The 19,061-nt window shown below is 43.0% G+C and overlaps 1 protein-coding gene across 2 annotated transcripts in view; it reads left to right on the forward strand.

Moving 5' to 3' along the window:
* Positions 1 to 17,587, forward strand: part of PTCH1 (patched 1) — a 100,497-nt gene extending 82,910 nt beyond the window's left edge. For both annotated transcript variants that reach the window (XM_069227945.1, XM_069227937.1), the window contains exons 16-24: positions 1,558 to 1,700; positions 3,378 to 3,552; positions 4,926 to 5,206; positions 6,905 to 7,042; positions 8,548 to 8,690; positions 11,327 to 11,426; positions 13,543 to 13,797; positions 14,188 to 14,722; positions 15,260 to 17,587. In XM_069227945.1, the coding sequence (XP_069084046.1) occupies positions 1,558 to 1,700; positions 3,378 to 3,552; positions 4,926 to 5,206; positions 6,905 to 7,042; positions 8,548 to 8,690; positions 11,327 to 11,426; positions 13,543 to 13,797; positions 14,188 to 14,721 (1,769 nt within the window). In that variant the 3' untranslated portion in view covers position 14,722; positions 15,260 to 17,587. The remainder of the gene's footprint in view (positions 1 to 1,557; positions 1,701 to 3,377; positions 3,553 to 4,925; positions 5,207 to 6,904; positions 7,043 to 8,547; positions 8,691 to 11,326; positions 11,427 to 13,542; positions 13,798 to 14,187; positions 14,723 to 15,259) is intronic.
* Positions 17,588 to 19,061: the final 1,474 nt, after the last annotated feature.

The raw sequence follows: 19,061 nt of genomic DNA on the forward strand, positions 1-19,061 counted from the left end.
CAAAAGCATAAGGGTCCTTCCCAACCCCCACCAAACCACACACACACACCTGCGTGCTCTCTCTCTCTCTCTCGGTCTCTCTCTCTCTCTCGGTCTCTCTCTCTCTCTCGGTCTCTCTCTCTCTCGGTCTCTCTCTCTCGGTCTCTCTCTCTCTCTCTCGGTCTCTCTCTCTCTCTCTCTCTCGGTCTCTCTCTCTCTCTCTCGGTCTCTCTCTCTCTCTCTCTCGGTCTCTCTCTCTCTCTCTCTCGGTCTCTCTCTCGGTCTCTCTCTCTCTCTCTCTCGGTCTCTCTCTCTCTCTCGGTCTCTCTCTCTCTCTCTCGGTCTCTCTCTCTCTCGGTCTCTCTCTCTCTCGGTCTCTCTCTCGTTCGGATTTGCTCCTCGCTTCCCCCTGATGAACCAGCGCAGGGTGATTGATCTATTGGATGACAGCTCTGTAATGGAAAAGCCACAGATGTAATTGGGTCTTTGTTCGACAGCTGTAAGTGCTATCTCTAGACGTGATTCTTGCCTATCTTTTTTTTCTGGAGAGATGACTTGAGTTCTGCTCTGAGGGTAGTTGAAAGTTTGCACACACCGGGCAGCTCTTCGTTTCTGCAAGTCGTGCAGTCCATTCTCTCTTCCCAGAGGCTACTTGTATAAGGCTGCTCTGGCTTCCTGGCTCAAATGACACCTTTCAGCAGCACGTGCTGCTCTTCACTCCGGATCTTCCATAACCCCCTCAAGCCCTGGAAGGGTTGCACGGGGGAAATCAGTAGGAGTGAGCACCTAGGTGTTGGCTGTGATCTTTACACATGCTGGCAGCGAACCCCAGAACTTGCATTAGCTGCACAAGTTGAACAGATGGAATAAATTGACAAACTCGTGTTAGCTCACGCTGGGCTTGAAGCAGCTGAGGTTGTTTGAAGTCAAGAATTTGCGTTTTTTTCGTCCTTGCAATGGAATTTCAAGTTCGGTCTAAAAACCTGTGGCTTTGGCTCCCCTCAGTAGCATCAGCTAGTTAATGAGTGTTGTGCACATCCTCCTCCCACAAACTGTGCTATTGGCCTGCTTGGCTGCTGTCCGTTTGCTCTTCTGTTTTGGCATGGATCTGTTCTTCTGCGGCTGTGCTCTGCGCTTTGGTTCGCCAACCACTTATGCAGGATGCAAGCATTATTGGGATGATGCAGGTAAAACGGTTACCAGATTGCATTGTGTTGGGGCCTTCTAGCATACACTTTCATTGACTGCGGTTGATCTCTCCGCTTCTAGAGTGTGTATACAGAAATTTGGCAATTCAGCCAATGCAATCTGCTGCCTAAAAATACTTTTTTTCATGCCCTTGACACACATGGATGTGTTAGTTCATGTTGCAACTGGAAGTTTTTAGTACTAGTCCGTAGTAGAACTATTACATTTTAAGAAGCTAAATTTCTTACCTAGTATAGGTTAGGATTGCGGCAAGCAGGCTACTCAATAGCAAGAGAGTGGAAATCTCATTCAGAGGCTAGCAGGTTGTGGTGGTGATGCTATTATTACTCATTGTTTTTTTTTTTAAGGCTTTTTTTATTTTTTTAATAGGTCTGCAGGATGCTTTTGACCAGGAATGGGAAGCTGGAAGGATCACTGAAGAGGACTACAGTAATGGCTCTGATGACGCAGTTCTTGCCTATAATCTTTTGGTACAAACTGGAAACCGAGACAAAGAAATCGACATCAACCAGGTATTTTATCACAGTTTTCTTTCGTCGCTTAAGATGGCACTAGTGAAAATCACCAGTGTTTGCATGGCCATGTGTGTTTGGTTTTTTTTTTTTTTTTTGTTGACTCCTGTGACGTGCGCCATTTAAACTCGAGGGTAGCTTAGGTTATTACTTTCTCCACATCCTTGGTACTGGTGGATCGTGGTGCCCAAGAAGTGACCAGCGCTCGGTATTTAAGGAGATGAAGTTGTGAATTAGTGACATTGTCTTATGATCCGATGCTGCAACTCCGAATGCAGAGGAACTACAACGAGTAGACACTTCCGCCAGTTATTCATTGTATTCATGTTTGGCCTGTGTCTGAAAGCCTGAGGCTCCACGTGCCCTCTGATAGCTTACCCTCCAGTGAAAGAGGGCTGATGAAATAAGCGGGAGAGATAGCAGGACCGCCCGCCAGGCATCAAGTAGCACGAGCTGTTGACAATGTGTGCTTCATAACTGCGTCCGGTTCCAAAAATGTGCCTTAACGAGCTGTGGCAAGTGCGAGAAGAAGCAGTTACTCGCGAAGATTTCCTGGCACAGGGACCTAGCTATCAATGGTGCAGCAAGTAAAATGGCTCCGGGGCCCACTTCACCCGAATTCGTGCCAGTATCTTTTTACCATTCAACCACAGTGTACCCAATGTCATTGTTTTTATTAGAGGTCATAGCGCCTATGCTATGCTGCTGATAACCACGTCAGTGATGGGGCTTGAGAAGCAATGTAAGGACAGATAAGCCAGCTGTATTTGTACAGTGCCTAAAGGTCTGCCAAGTTCTGCTTGTGTGATGCACTATGCGGCGTCCCACTTTAAACAATTCCCTAAAGCTTTTGATGTTGTAGCTGCACTGCATCCAGCAGCATGGAAAACCCTTTATTTAACTTGAACCTAGATCTTTAAAATATGGAAGTCTAAAATCACTTTTTAATTTACTAACCTTGGAAACCAAGCGAATGTCTCATCTGAACCAAACGGGTTTAATTCTTCTTCAACTGAAACGTGTTTTTTTTTTTTTTTTTTTTTTTTTTTTTTTTTTTTTGAGCACTTTATCGCCACACATTTTAGCCCCTCTGTTAAATGGCGCCTGCAAACATGTTTCCCTGGACTCTGGCCGCAAGTAATTTTTCAAAGGTCGTGCTAGTCTAGTTTGCAGTTGAAGGTCAGAGGAGGTGTCCGTGTTTACAGATGTTTCCTTAGCTCTCCTGTGAGCTGGCAGTTCACAGAGCACATCCATGAATACCTTGCCTCTTCTTCCTGCCCCCATGAACGTAATATTGATTATTTAAACAATTATTGCTTTATTGAATACGTTTTACATTACCCTTGTTTGTCTCTTTTCTGTAAACCCTGGTTTAAAGGTCAACTAATTGCCTTTGAAGCTCATGTGTCTGTAATGGTAGAAGTTGAATAGTTGAACTTTTTAAGCTTTTTCATTGTCTACATCACTGGTTGTGAAAATTTCCTGCCTAGGTGATGTCATGTCCTGAAATAGAATATCAAAACATTTTCCGAAAATTGAACTGTTGTGACATATCAGGGGTGGCATGTGTTAACTGTGTTCCCCTTAGTGCAGAACTGTTAACTTTGACTTCTTGTGCTTTGTGGAAATCTGAAAGCAGAGTCGACCTCTGAACGCAACCCCTTCTCATTTTCACAGTTGACCAAACAACGTCTGGTAGACGTGGATGGAATCATCAATCCCAACCTGTTCTATGTCTATTTGACGGCATGGGTGAGCAATGACCCTGTGGCCTATGCTGCCTCTCAGGCCAGTTTCAGACCAGGCCCCTCCGAATGGATCTATGATAAAGCAGACCAAACCAGGAAGACAAGTAAGTACATGTATTGTGAAGTTTACTAAACATTTGCCTTAACAATGCGTGCATGGCTTGCTCGGCCTAAGTTGAAAGAGTTTGGGACACTCATAGGCCTTTACATCAGTGTAGGTTTTAGATTGTGTCTTGAGTTAAAATGGCCCTTTTTAAAAAAAAAAATCTTTAATGGGTTCCTATCAATGCTGTCTTAATTTGCAGTGACAACCATATCCAATATTCTATAGACGTCTTGTGGGATTCATGCTCGCATGACCGGTGACTTAATATAGCCAGGTGGTAGTGCCAGCCTTGGAATTAAGTGTGGTTGTTATTGTGAAGGTAGAGCTCTCTGGCTTTGTCCTATTACCTGCAACTGTTTAGTTGTGCAATAGAATTTTATTCCACTTCTCTTAAAAGTTGGACTGAAATGTCTGTACCCACCTCTCCTGTGTTTTTCTTTAAACCAACCCATCCTCAAACACTTAATTGAGGAATTGTTTTGATTTGGCAGCTCAAATTGCTTTCACGATTGACCTAGCAATCCTGTATGCATGGTGGGTGTTTTTGGGGGAGATGTTTGATTCCCAGGTTGACTTGGCACTGAAAGTATCGGACTGCCTACTGGCTGTAGTTCCTGTGTGCTGGATGGTGGCAAGAGAGAGCAGGGTAACGCACAAGAAGTGCCTAAATGAGGAGGCTTAGTTTGAGGTTAGTGCCTGGAAATAATAGTGGCTAAGTTGTACTGTATCAGATCCCTAGAGCTTCGTGGCAGTCGGCCAAGACTTGTCTTAATGAAAATTTATAGTTGAGATTATAATAGCCAAATCATGTTTAGCAAGTCAACAGAATGACCCTGCCTCGCCGAGAACACATAGACCGTAACTTAATGCTTGTCGTTTGAATTATTGCCGCCCACCACCACCACCCACCCGAGCATTTTTTTTTTTTTTTTTTTTTTTTTTCGTTCTTTCCGTAATCCTTGTTTTACTTTGAACTTGAAACGTTTCAGGATCATATGCCTTCTTTTAGGTTTTTTTTTTAATGCTCATTTGTTTGCCGTTGTGAATCTAACCCTGCACTGCTCACTATATAATATAGAAAAGAAAACGTGCGGTTCTGGTATTTGGTGCAGTGATTTTGGGGGCTCACTTAGCCGGGTTGTTAAAATGGGACCAAGACCGCACGGTAGTACTACCAACTGAACGTGGCATCGGAGCCATTATGCCAAGTCCGCGGTTTTTCACACAGCTGATTCCCGCCCCCCACCCCAAATCCAAAAAAATCTGCCGTTTGATTAGTGGCTCCGTATCTTAAATGTGTTTGTATGTTAACTGAAATTTACAGTGTTAAACTCCTGTGTGCCTGCTTTTTCAATATATATATTTTTTTAGTTCCAGCATCGCCACCCATTGAATATGCCCAGTTTCCCTTCTACCTCAATGGACTGCGTGAAACGTCCGACTTCGTGGAAGCGATTGAGAAGGTGCGGGTGATCTGCAACAACTTCTCCAGCCTGGGGGTGGCCAGCTACCCCAACGGCTACCCCTTCCTCTTCTGGGAGCAGTACATCGGCCTGCGCCACTGGCTCCTGCTGTCGATCAGCGTGGTTTTGGCCTGCACGTTCCTGGTGTGCGCCCTGTTCCTGCTGAACCCCTGGACAGCTGGAATCATTGTAAGTTTGTAAGGGCCTCTGTGGCAGTCGAATTCCTTTCAGCATAGCTCTTGCTATAGTCGGCGAGAGTTTGTTTATGTCTGGGCCTCTGGTGCAGTGTGGCTCTTACATCATTCATGAAATGTTTATTCGACCTTGGATGAGGCAGGGAGGGGCCAGGAAAAGAAGAAATGGGTTGAGCTTAAGCGCTGAAGTAACTGGGCCCTGAGCGGGGTACTCTGATGAGAAGTGTTGACCCCGTGGGCCCGATGAGCAGCGCCTTTCTAAAAGGAGCCTTCTAGCAGCTTTATTTTATATTGCCGTGCATAGTTAACCTTGATTTGAAGCCCCGCCTCCTTCTTACTAGATCTGCTTGTCTCGCTAGGGAGGAGTTGAAGAGCTATTCTTCTCGGTAACGCACTTAGGCTAATGAAGGAACAAAGGGTTATTTGTTGGCTAAATACCCATCCTAATGCGGAAATTGATAATCGACGCCCAAAGACATTAAGAGGACGTAGAATCTACATGTACTTTCTGTGTGCTCATAAGATGTCATAAATAAAGAATTGCTTAGAAGCAATAGTTGCATGGCAATGTTTATAACACTAGCATATTTAGCCTCGAGGTGTCGACATGCGCCCAGAATACGAGCTTTTGTTAAAATTGTCTTCACGTTCTCCTCATCCCGAACTATTTTTAAATGCATAACAGAGAAACGGCAAATGTCAAACTATCAAATGAATGGATTTGTGCTTGATACCAGTTCAAGCGCTTCTTTCTTAGCATCTCTCAAGCACACAACTTGAATTTTTAAATAGCACTACAGAGGTGTTTTTCATTCCAACTCATTCACTATATGCTGGCGTTACTGTTCCCTTTGGGCCTTGACTGTATGGCCAAGCTGCTCCAGACAGGAATCTTCTTGTGAGATTGACCAATCGGATTCGCTGAAACATCAAGCAACTTTTTCTGGCTGACTTGGTCAAGGGGTGCCCCGTGGGTGGTATGGATGTGACGTCTGTTGAGCAGGCAAAACAAGAGCGTAAAAAGTTTGTCCGACATGCAGAATGTTTAAATGGGCAGAATCTGCCTGCCTCGAATTCTAGCATGCTTTCACCTATTCCTTCTAGTAACATGCTCTGGTTAGGATTTCACTCTCTCACAGTAACTTTGTACTTTTTAAACTCTGATAGGCCAGGCCTTTGTTAAACTGATCCACATTGTTTGAAGAAGCAAAGCAAATTACTGCTGTATACGCTGTTCCACGCAATGAAGGGAGCAGACCCCATTCGGTGTGGGCAAACTTGGCATTTTTATTTGAAACACTGGTCAATTTAGAAAGTGTTTAAATGCACTACTTGCACGTGTTAGCTTGCATTTCTGGTAGCATGCACAGGCTAACTTGAGTAGAACATTGGATCACCATTATCCACTTTCAAATAAAACCTCTGGTGCTTTTTGGAATGTGTCATTCTCCCCTTTATGCAACACATTCTCTGCCTAATCACTATATTGTGCTGCAGGTACTGATGGCAATTCTTACAAAAGGGATGCCTAGGTGGATATGCCTCAGTATGCTTGTGGCAAAGATTGTTGGCACATGCTAACTGGTGTGTGCCCATTGGAGACTACTTATGCGGTTATTTAACTTTTTGGACCATTTATTGGCTTTTGGTGGTTTGACCAAACAGTTTTAAGTGTGTTTTCGCTTCCTTTCAGGTGATGGTGCTTGCTCTGATGACGGTGGAACTGTTTGGGATGATGGGACTGATCGGCATAAAGCTGAGTGCTGTGCCTGTTGTCATCCTTATTGCATCTGTCGGTATTGGAGTGGAATTCACTGTCCACGTTGCTTTGGTAGGTAGTTTCCAGTACTCCTGCACTGGATGTGAATTTGCCAATACAGGGTGAAAATCTTGTAAGACCTTGGGTGGTGTGCTGTAGGAAGATTGGAGACAGTCTTTATGTGCAGTAGTGGTAGCAAATAACGTCTGTTATTTTTTGGGAGCTACGTTCAATCCTCAGTCTGCTTAACCGGGATGTTATTGCAGCTGTAATCTTTTGTAACTGTCTGAATACAATGCAGAATTTCTATAGTTTCTTAAATGGTGGTCCGTTCAAGAGTAAAATATTCTGTAAAACTGTCGACCTGTCTCCTGTGACCAGTTGCATGCTAGTCCCGCATTCTGGGCTCCGCACTAATCTCAGCCGTTTCTATTAATTATGGATGTCACTTTGCAGCTCCTAATACAGCTCACCACAGGGCCTCTTAAAATGATGCAATGTGCCTACTGTTGTACCTCAGCCCGATCTACCAAGCAAGGTTTTTTTTTTGTAGTGCTACAGCCACTCCCAAAGGTAATAAATATAGTGTCACTAGTGTTAATCTTTATGTGGTACACTTCAAATGTTTTGTACATTAGGGACTTGTACTTTAGTCGTGATTAATACTTAAACAAAGAGAGTTGCTTTGGAAAAGTTTGAGATTTGTTCTAAACACATGGGGACTCCCTGCCCCATTTCTGGCCCTGCAGTTAATGAATATATTCTCAAACACCCTCTCCTCATCCGGATGTCTTTAGAAAGCAACCCGTACTCCTTATCCTAGAACAGCACGATTTGTATCAACTTTTGCCAACAGCATTTGCTGTTGATCAAGCATTTTTCACCTTCTAGCGATTCATTAAAATAATATGCTTGAAAATCTAGAGTAAATGTAGATTTACAGGCTTTTCCACAAATCTCTAGAATTGGTCCTATAGATTATTTACACTGTGAGGAGTCCACAGGTCTGAGTAGAGTGGGTGTGTATTGAAGAATACATGTTACTTACAATTGCTATATATTTTTTCTGTGCCTGGTGTTTATTCTAGAGGACTAAATCGTTTCCACCCTCAGTTGTGCCACTCATTTTTGACAGTGGCAATTTATACGTATTTACAAAACTTATGAATGGTTTCACAAACCCGAAATGTGGTTTTCTGGGTCTTAGTACGTTTCCAGTTACCTTCCCGTAGCCCTTCCCCCCCCCCCCCCCCCCCCAATAAAAGCCCTTCTTAACCCCTAGCCCCCGCACTTGATTTCCCCTAGTTGTTTGGTGGAATTTATAGTCTGAAAATCCACAATTCAGCCTCCCTTAATCAGGAATACTTCTGCTGTGACTGCTTTTGAGAGACAATCCCGTTTTATGTACCCAGGGGAGAATAAAGGGTTAAAGGGTGTTGGTGGTTGCGTGGCTGCCAAGATCGGGACATCTAAGGCCTTTTGCTGTTGGTGTACATTCTAAACTGGGGGACAGTTGAGTTGGGATCTCCTTTAACTTGAACACCAAGGACTAATTACTGTGACTTTTAATCTTACAGGCTTTTTTAACTGCCATTGGTGACAAGAACCGGAGAGCTGTTCTGGCACTGGAACACATGTTCGCACCAGTGTTGGATGGAGCCGTATCCACACTTCTTGGGGTGTTGATGCTTGCAGGATCTGAATTTGATTTCATTGTCAGGTACAAATTGGGGTGTGGTGGTGGTAGTGTGTGTTTTTTATATTATTTATACTATAGTATGAGTGCTGTTCACTCCAACAGTGCCTTCTTTATATTCTGGCCGTTTCCAGTCGCCTGCTGTTTAACGGCGTGCGTGATACGTTGGCATGTTTGCAGAGCGCACGTGCTACTGCCCTCTCTAACATGTGCCTCTGGCGCCAAGTGTTTTCCTGACCGTGTCTACGCTAGTATGTGCAGCGTAGATGCCTATGCATTCATGCTAGCGCTAGGAAAGCCCTACAGTTGTAGCCCATTACAATAAAATACACCGCCCTCAAAGCCGGGAGGTAGAAATGAAAACATCCCCCATGCCATCGTGGGAATCTCAGGCAACAAATTGGTGTTTGGCTAAGCCTCGTTACTGAGGTCTGTCCGGGTGCTGGAACTGAAAAGGCAAGTTTTTTTGGATGAAAATCACGTCAGCCAAATTCCACATTTCGGAAGAAAGGGGCTGTTACTTGTGGATTTAATTAAGACTCTGTGTTCGGCAGCGAGAGTGGTGCAGTTTTTTTTTTTCCAAGGAGAACTTGAGAACTGTAGTGAAACTGATCCTTTCTTCTTAAAACGAACAGTGTAGCTCTGGGTGAGCTGAGCAGTAACACTGTTTCTTTGTAGCTGAATTTATGGGCAGAAAACCCCTAAACAAACAGGGGGGAGCTGCGAAACACAAAGGGGATGGCACATACCATGGTTACCGCACAGGGCTTGCCCGCGCCCGCCCCCCGACCTCCGTGCAGAGGTTTGTCGAAGTGCTCTTGTGGCAAAGGGTGTTCAAGGGTTGGCTCTCTAAAATTACGTAAAACCTGGGATGTCTATGCTGGCATGCAGTAAAGTCCAGCTTTACCCGAGGAAGCCTCAAAACATGTTTTGTTGCAGAAATTCAAGATGGCTGATTTGTTTGAAAATCTGCGAATAAATGGACATGGTTCACTCAGCCTTTTCATAAAAGCGGGTTGTGACCGCTTCCATCATGCACCATGATTTGGATTAGTTCCGTCATTACTTACGTAAAATCTCGTTTCTCTAACTGAAGATATTTTGCTCGTTTAGGTCTGAGTTCAGTGACATTCTGTATCACTTAAATCAGTCTGGTTTCTGTATTGCCTAGTTTCTCCAGGCTGTATCCCGAGCAAGCAGTATGCACATAATTGTTTTAGGGGTTCACAAGCATATTACACACTTCTGGCAAGGGATGGCGGGCCTAGACATGTGCAGCGGGATTGCAGAAATTAACCTACACAGTTTACAGGAGTGGACAGATGTACTCGGCCTTGTTTATTCTAAGGCTGGAAGGAAGCGCTGCGAATGTTTCTTGATTTATGGAGCGGTCTCGAGTTCTACAGAGTTTACATTTGTCTAGGACAAAAACTCGCTGGGCTTGCTAAAGTAGTTCAGAGGTTTCAAGATGTTTAGAATAGCGGATATTTGTATTTTTACGAGGGTATGTTCTCTGAGCTGAACCAGAGCAGTAGGAGGAACGTGTAGGGGAAATAGGTGCGGAGGTTGCAAGCCAATTCATATCCCCCCTTGTCACAATCAGACCTTTGGCCCTTTTAAAATCTGGCGTATAACACTTATTAGCCAGATATTTTACCATTAGCGGGAAGATCTTGCATCCGAATAGGAATAGACTGAGATGAGCCCGTAGAGTGAGACATCCTGACTTTCCGAGGCCCATGTTTCAGGCCCTACGTGAGAACTTTGGTTCGAAATAGAGCCTTTATTTGAGACCTCTGCACCAGCTATCTAGTCAGCAAAGAAAAGGCCTCGCCACTCTTACCTTGGTATTCATGGAGAGTCCCTGCCACTGGCCTGCAATGGTGGGAAAAGGACAGCCCTTTTCCTCCTCCTGCCATGCTCCTCTGGCCTTTGTTTTCAATTGGCGGCTGCAAAACAAGAGTATTCAGAGATGCTAAATTGTCCAACAAAAGATTAGCCTGCAATGCCGCCCAGCTTTTGTGCCGCTCTCCCGCTCCACACAATACCGAAGCTTACCACAGAATGGGCTTCGTTTTCTTTTGCCCGAATGCTGGTTCCTGTGTTTCATAAAGAAAAAAGTTCAATTTGAGCTATTTAGTAAAACTAGAGTGTGCAGAACTCTAGGCGTAAAGTTGTAATTAATGATCAGAAGCAAAGCCTTATCGGATACACGAGAGATTTAACTAAGTTTCTGCTGTAAAATGCTGGCGTGTTTTTTCAATGGTTTAGCTTCAGGGAGACAAGTTTGCTCCTATAGTAAAGTGTGTGCTTTTTCCGTCCTCTGCTTCTTTTGTTTGTTTCTGCTTGGCTTTCAATAATACATCCTCCCTTCTTTGTTGTATTGTTTGTGCACTCGCTATCTTCAGCTCTTCAGTTCACATGCCCATATGGTGCTCGTTACACATCCGTGGAAACTGCCACATAGAGCGCGAGGTTTGATTGTTTAACTTACCAACTAATAATTTCTCTCTTCCCTCCAACTAACACTTGGGGTTGTGGAATGTAGCATCCAAGGTAAAAACCTGTAATACTAGTGTCTGTAGTTGTGTTTTCAGTAAACTGTTCAACTTGAGGCTGCTGTGCTGCAGGCTAATATTTAATTTTTCAAAACTTTTCAGGTACTTCTTTGCTGTTTTGGCCATCTTAACCATTCTTGGTGTCTTGAATGGATTGGTGCTACTTCCGGTTCTGCTGTCCATCCTTGGTCCCTGTCCCGAGGTCAGTGTGCGTTCCAAAAAGAATTGCAATTTTTTTTAATAAAGAGGGATTGCTTTCAAGTGTGTGACCTTGTTTGATTTCCTGCTGATGGTATCTGGTCTTGCACATCAAACACACAAAATATGATGAGAGGAATGCTTGCAATTGGTCTGACCACTTGCAATCGTTTGGGAAGTATTCCAACTCATTGTTCCTTTGCCCACCGTGCTGCCTCAGTTTTGATCCAGCCATCTGTAAATCACTCTTGAGCCTGCTCAGTAGGAACAGTCCAGACTGCCAGGTCAGGTGCTTCCAGAACCAGACCACAAGCAACTCAAAACAAGTTTCGCCTTGGTTAGGGTTTATCAGTCAGGTATATAGTCCAGTGGCACAGTGTGCACGGGACCCATATCTGGGCATACCCATGCCACCAGAGGCGGACATAAACACCTAAAGAATGATGGGATAAAAGCTTGCAATTCGTCTAACCACTGGCAGTTTGGGGTAGCATTCCAGTTTTGCTGACCATACTATCTCAGTCATATATGGCTGGGTTTAAGCTAACATGGCATGATGGGCAAAATAATGGGTAGGTACGCTACCTCGAGCGATTGCCAGAGGTTAGACTTACTGCAATCATTGCTTTCATCACATTTTGTGTTCTTTATCTGTTCTAACCGGATTATAAAGTAATTGCACTCCCACGTTCAATATGCCAGCACAAAGATGAAATGTTGGCAGTGGTAGGAAAGTCTTTGACCTAAACTTTAGCTTGGCATTCACTACATTTGCCAGCTTGTGTGTGCTGATGTGAAGTACTATGATTGGTGCCTTTGAGCACAAACAGCTACCAAATACCAACAAGTAACATGCAACATTTTCTATCAGCTTGCCGGCTTTGTAGCTGACACAATATTGCTTGCTGGAGTTTAGTTTCACTGTAACCTTCGTTTAGGACCCTGCATATAGAGTGCCATAAATGGGTTCAAGGCAATTGACTGAAGCCATTATCACAGCCTAGGCTGTTTCTCGGTCCCTTTGGTTGCATAATGTTATGGGTTACGTCAGTGACCTGCAGGTTACGAATGTGTAAAGTGAATCTGTTTAGCCAATAGTCACTTCAGTCTTGTGAGTAAATACTGATTCTGGAGTATTTTGGTTTAATTGAATAACCCTATAGTGGTTTTTGCAGACTAATTAACACAGTGGCAGGGAATTTAAAAAATATGTCCTCTTCGGTTTCCATTTAAATAAGGCAACCATCAGAAGAACGTCCTCCATTCAGAAGATGACTACTTGACTGTGCAGACGTTTGCCGTCATTTTGAGCGAGTGTCCCGCATTGCTCAGGAATCTGATGTCCTAGCTTAGTTCTCACTACCGTGATTGACTCCAAGTGCTTACAGTACCGCTCTTTCCCCCGTCTGTGCTAATGGTTACTTCCATTATATTCATAGAAATACAATGGTTGGCTGTAGCATCTACACTGTCACCTATCCATTTCCACGGTTTGACCTATTTTTATCCACACGTGTGACTTGCCCGTTCCTGGTCCATCTGATTGCCATTATTGTGGTAAATAACATACCAAGTGTGTGTCCTGTGTTTTAGAAACACATTTGTGTCAAAGGCACCCCTCCCACTACAGTGGTAGGATTGGGGTATCTTTAAAAGCCAGAGGCCAAGAATGCCCATACAAAATAGGCATACCCGCAATAAGTTTGCCACAGTGCTGATTCGTGGCTTCTCAAGAATGCACGATCCAAACACTTTGCTGCTTGTAAAAACAATTGTCCATTTCACGATATTTCGTGAGGGAGAATGCTGAACAGTCTTAGATAGCCAAATTGTGTCAACAGTAAAGATGACTTTTCCCGTTTAAACAGTCCTGTACAAATGGGCATTTTGGCAAGCGAGACAAAGGTGTTAGTGTACCCACTTTTTAAGTGTCAGTTTCTTTAGGTCCAGTGATTTAAGCACATATATTGAATGTGCTCTAAATTACACTGTATTCCTGTTATACATTCTAGTAGGATTTTAAACAGCGTAACCCATTTTAAGTCTTGGTGTTTGCTATGCATTGAATCCTAGATTACCTGTAATGGTAGCTCTTATAAAAACAAATATTTGTCTTTCAGGTTTCAGTGGCCAATGGAGAAAACAGATTGCCGATGCCCTCGCCAGAGCCACCACCCAACGTGGTGAGGTTTACTGTGCCACCAGGTCATCCCAACAATGGATCAGACACTTCAGACTCCGAGTACAGCTCTCAAACCACTGTGTCTGGAATCAGTGAAGAGTTCCAGCAGTATGATGCTCATCCACGCACTGGGCCATCTCCCCATCACATCATAGTGGAAGCAACTGGGAATCCCATCTTTCCTAGATCTTCCGTACGTTCTACATGTTTACCTCTGTTGGTCGATGCTTATTAATCCTCCTGAACAAAGGGGAGTGGGGTTGGGGGTGCGGGGGGGTGGGGCAGAGTTTGGCTCTCGCAATCAGTTTTCCTACTTGCACCCGGTCAGACTCCCCTGGATTTCTAATTGACACAATATTTTCGGGTGGGGGTGATTCAACTTTTCCCAAAATCTTCTTGACGAGGAATTGAAATAGTAAATTGGCCTTGATGATAGTTTAATCTCCCGGATTAAGAAGGAAGGTTAAGAAAAATTGTAATTTGTTCTGTAAGTAGTGTTTGAATGCACCGATTATGAATTTACTTGTAAAAGGCAAAAGCTTTTTTGTTTGTACGCAAAGTAACTAGGTTTGTTCACTTTCAGGTGGTCCACCCAGATGCTGCAAGGGGTCACCCATCCAGTGCGAGACCACCTTCTAATCCAGCTGCTAGAACCCAGCTGCCATTGCATCAAAATATCCAGTATCCCAGGCTGGAAGGGAGGGAAGGACTGCATATGCCACCTCCGAGACCACGCAGGGATGCTTTTGAAATGTCTACTGAAGGTCGTTCTGTGCCCAGCAGCCGGGAGCGCTCTGGGCATACAACCCATTCGCAGAACATTAGAAGTCCAGCATTCAGTGCCTTGGGGGCCTGCGGACAAGCATACTGCCAGCCTATCACTACTGTGACTGCCTCTGCTTCAGTTACTGTCACTGTACACCCATCCGTGCACAGCCATAACTCTTGTGGGGGCTTCCCATCCTACGAGGGTTATCATGAAACGGACCCTAAGGCTTTTCACGATCCCCATGTGCCTTTTAATGTGCGCCATGAGCGAAGGAACTCTAAGGTGGAAGTGATCGAACTACAGGACGTTGAATGTGAAGAAAAGACACACCGGAGCAATTGTAGATAACGTAAGTGTCCGGTCAGCACAGTTGTTGATTTAGACTTTTTCTTGCCTCAAGTAAGAAGTGGGTTCCCAGTATGGGTTACATTCTGAACACAAGCCCAGGAAATCTTGGAAGCTTTCATCAACCAAATTAGTCTTCCATGTCAAAGTGAAATCAAATGTGATCATTCTGACACGTTTTCGAAGCATCACCAACCTTCACCTGCAATAAGCTGAACATGATGAAGGTATTGGAGGTAGTTCCAGTTATAAAGACAGTCCTCCCAAGCATTGAGCCTCTGTGTATGGGTGAACCACGCCGGTCTTCATAGGGGTGCTTAGTTTGTGTGTGTTGATGGGATTGTGCCTGCCTCAGTTGGCTTAAGATTTAGATCTTTCCACGCACCCGGAATAGCAAAAGGGTTTATTTTACGTACATAGTATATTGAATAGTTATGTGAACCTCCTTCTTGGCATATATTAGACAGTAGGCCAGTATTTGGTGGCAAAAATTTTATTTTGTTAAAAGATTATATGACAAAAGCGTCTTATGTATTTTTAGGTGAATGAAGAAAGCGTAAAAGGCCAAAGATGGGAACCCCCTTCTCTCCAGATTCTTAACAAGAACTTCTTGAAGATATGGAAGAGAACATGCTGCATCAGGGCAACAGTTTACTATTACTGTAACCTATTGTAATATTTTGTTAAATATTTCTATAAATATTTAAAAGATGTACACATGTATTATACAAATGAACATTGTAAAATAGTATAATTTGAGATTGTACAACTCTTTAAAGTGTATTGTATGCGTGTGTGGGTGGTCTGTACTTGTCATACATGGCTCTCGAGCCACAAACAAGCTTAATCTAGTCATAGATTTCAGCATATCTTGCTGCTGCTTAAATATTGTATAATTTACTTGTGTAATTCTATGCAAATATTGCTCATGTTATTGGATTTTGTTTTGTAATGGTATGTCTTTTTTTTATATTGGTATTATTTTTATTTTGCATATCACAACCCTGTGGTAGTATGAAATGTTACGGTTCATTGTCTAACACGCTATGCGTGATATATAAATATATATAAATATATAAATATATTTTAAATGCGCAAATATGAAGAAGAGCACGGTAATCCTGGTGTCTAACGTAGGTTTGGATGTGTGCAGGTTCTGTAGTTGTTCCTGTCTCCTGTTTTGTCAGCCATTTTTTTATTTTATTTTAATGTTACTTTAGGCTTGCCTTTAGTGTGCTTATAGAACTCTTGTTGCTGGGAGTTAAATTCCGTCCCCGCGCACCCCCTCCCGTGACACTAGCATCGAGCACTTAACAGAAGCCCCAGACTTCAGCTACCGATTCATTTCTTTCCTGCTCCCTGTTAGTAGCTGTGCGCGCTCACTTGTTGCACCCTGGGCATCTCTACAAAGTTCCCTTCCCCCTTCTTGACGAAGCAACATTGTGTATCTTATGTTGAGCGGTCCGTGATAGCTACAGATTTAAAGAACTTTGCATTTCCATCGCTTCTTTATAATGTTCTGTTTGGCTGCTTATTCAACACACACGGCTTCTTGCAGGCCGCACCATATGTGCCAACTTAGTAGCCCAACACATCTGAATACTTTTCACATTAGCGTCATTTTAGATACATTTAACGTATTAACGTTGGTCTAGTGTCGCTCTTTTGTTGGTTGCTCAGATTAAACACGTTATGGTTGACATTCAGAAAAGAACGATTCTTAGCTATTTGAATAACCTCATATTTGAGAAACTAAACAAGTTAGGCACTTGCTTAAAAATGTCAGCGAGTAAATAGCTGGGCCGTGTTCTGGAGCGTAAGCACGCTCCCTGTGAGCACACTAGCAGGCCGTACACTTTTGAGCAGCCAGCCCTCTTCCCTGCGTGAAAGTTCTGCTGACAGCAAGCGTGTACTGCCACTGCGAGCAGCACGCTTCTGAGGCTGCTAGTTATACACTGCTATTGCATTTGCCTGTTGCCCACCTTTGCAAAATCAGGGAAAGTAGTTGTATCTGGTCTTGTAATGCTAGTGCTCCTGGTCTTGTAGTGGACTCTTGTCTTCCGTTTTGTATGTTTGTTTCTTTTTTTTTTTTTTGGGCTGCTTCCCGCACACGAGATCTACTCTCCTGTAGTCACATTGGCGTGGGAGATTTCAATTTGGTAGCAATTTTTGAAATGTTTTAATTTGTTTTTTATCTTTCTGTGATATTTATATTTTTCTATTATGTGTTTTTTCACAGTATTTGTTATGCCAGTTTAATACGAACAAAATGCAGGGATTTATAGTTCTGTTGGAAACTCTATTACAGCTACGTTCTACATTCTAATGGAATTTTATTTGTATAGAGTGCTTACTAATGTTAAATAGGAAAGAGTATATAACACTTACAATAAGGACTCATTGTAACTTTTTAGTGTGAGGAGTTAAAAGGAAACATTTTAAACTGGGTCTCATTGCTTACCTATTGCGGTAGGCATGGGTTTGTGTCATTTCAATTACAAAGATAAAAGTATGCCATATAATTTATTTATATGAAAATTTATTTTTGTAGTGTACATAGTAGTCAAGTCTTTTGAAAGAAGTATATTTTTAAAGAGTTTATATGTAATGATGCCATTATGTTAAGACGAGGAACGTGAATACGGTGCACACTTTCATTGTAAACTCCGTTGGGGAAAAGAAATGTTCAGCAGTGTTCAAGAGAGTAAATCTTGCGACCATTCTAAAATGTTTTTTTCCATTAGTGATCTAGTCTGATTTCTCATATTGGATCTTGAGGCAATGGAAATTGTACGAAAACTCTCTAAACATTAACATTCAAAACACTGATAGAAATTCTAACATGAATAAAAATATAACTTATTACTTATGATGTTGTCCAGTTATTATTTTAGTTACACACACTTGCACATAATAGTGTTACCAATCTGGGTAAGCTCTAGTGCGTCCCCAGCATCAGTTTCTTTTGCACATAAGTTTTTTTTTGTGCAAGCCACAACTCCTCGGGGACGTCCTTCAGGGGTCGCAGCTGAGACCCCTTGCGACCCCTGGCACTGTCTTTGCGACCCCTGGCCTCAGAGGTGGCAAAGGCAGTTCATTATTCACTATCAGTGTAATAAAAAAATGGAGTACAATTAGCTAGAGTATGACCTTCCTCGGCAGCTAAGGTACGTATAATAAATTCTTTTAAATGTATGCTGTGTGCATGCTTGTGGGTGTGTGTGAAACTGTATGTGTAAGCATGTGTGGGTGAGTGAAATTGCAGGTCAAAGGGTATGTGATGTCACTTCCGCTACCCCTGGCATTTTGGTAAAATGGCGTTCATGCCATCACCTCTCCCATATTGTGGATTGTGACCATGAGCATGAAAAAGCTGGTATTTCCCACCCAAACAATGTAACAAGAGAAATAGGAGGTGGTGGGGGAAGATGGACAGAGGGTTTTTAGCAATTATATTGCTTGTGCACCATTATCAATGATGGACTTGATCTGCATACTTCTGATGTGGAGTACTTGGTTGGATATATGCATCCTGTTTTAAGCAAAATGTTCAGCAAGTCTTGGTGCGCAGCTTACAGGGAATACAAGCCAAGGGTTCCAGAGTTTCAGAAGCATAAATGTGACTCATTTGTACCATGGTCTTTTGATAATGGTTCTGAGTTGAGTACCATAGAAAAGATGACTCCATACATTCAAGAAGGTTGCGGCTGCAGGATTGGACCTGACATTGGACTTTGAACTTGAACCGCAAGACTCTAAAAAAGGGCAAAGTTCTACAGGTGCCAGTACCAAAAACTGCTACAGCTGCACCAGTGGTGAAGATCACCATACTCAGATTATTATTATTTATTTCTTTGAAGTCTCGTATAGGTGTAATAAACAGAGGTGGACAAACATGAGTAGCAACTGACTATCAAAGCATACAACACTAACAAAGCTATGCAGCCTTTAGCCTCGAAAGACGAAAAGCACTTTCACCCAAAACCTGCACACTTCTGCATTGAAATTGCAAGAATGTTTGGTACAAAGACTCATAACAGAAGTATGCATTGATGTAGAAATCTCAAGTTTACTTGAAGTCTAAGTTGATTGCTACAAAATTCAGTAATCTGTGAGTAACGGAATTGAGCGATAAGGGGTCCCACCTGCACCCATTGAGCTATGCTTATCGACGTTTTAACCCAAGACACTGATACACAGGCATTTGGTTTTACTTGCACACTAAGCATCCACAGGCATGGCAGAGCTCTTTCAGCTAGAAAAGTGTATGAGAAATATGCAGTCTATGGAGGAAATGCATTTCTTTTAGCATGAAGAGGAGACTGAGAAGGTCCAGGGAGAAC

Source organism: Pleurodeles waltl, chromosome 1_1 (assembly GCF_031143425.1).
Source record: "Pleurodeles waltl isolate 20211129_DDA chromosome 1_1, aPleWal1.hap1.20221129, whole genome shotgun sequence".
Taxonomy (NCBI): domain Eukaryota; kingdom Metazoa; phylum Chordata; class Amphibia; order Caudata; family Salamandridae; genus Pleurodeles; species Pleurodeles waltl.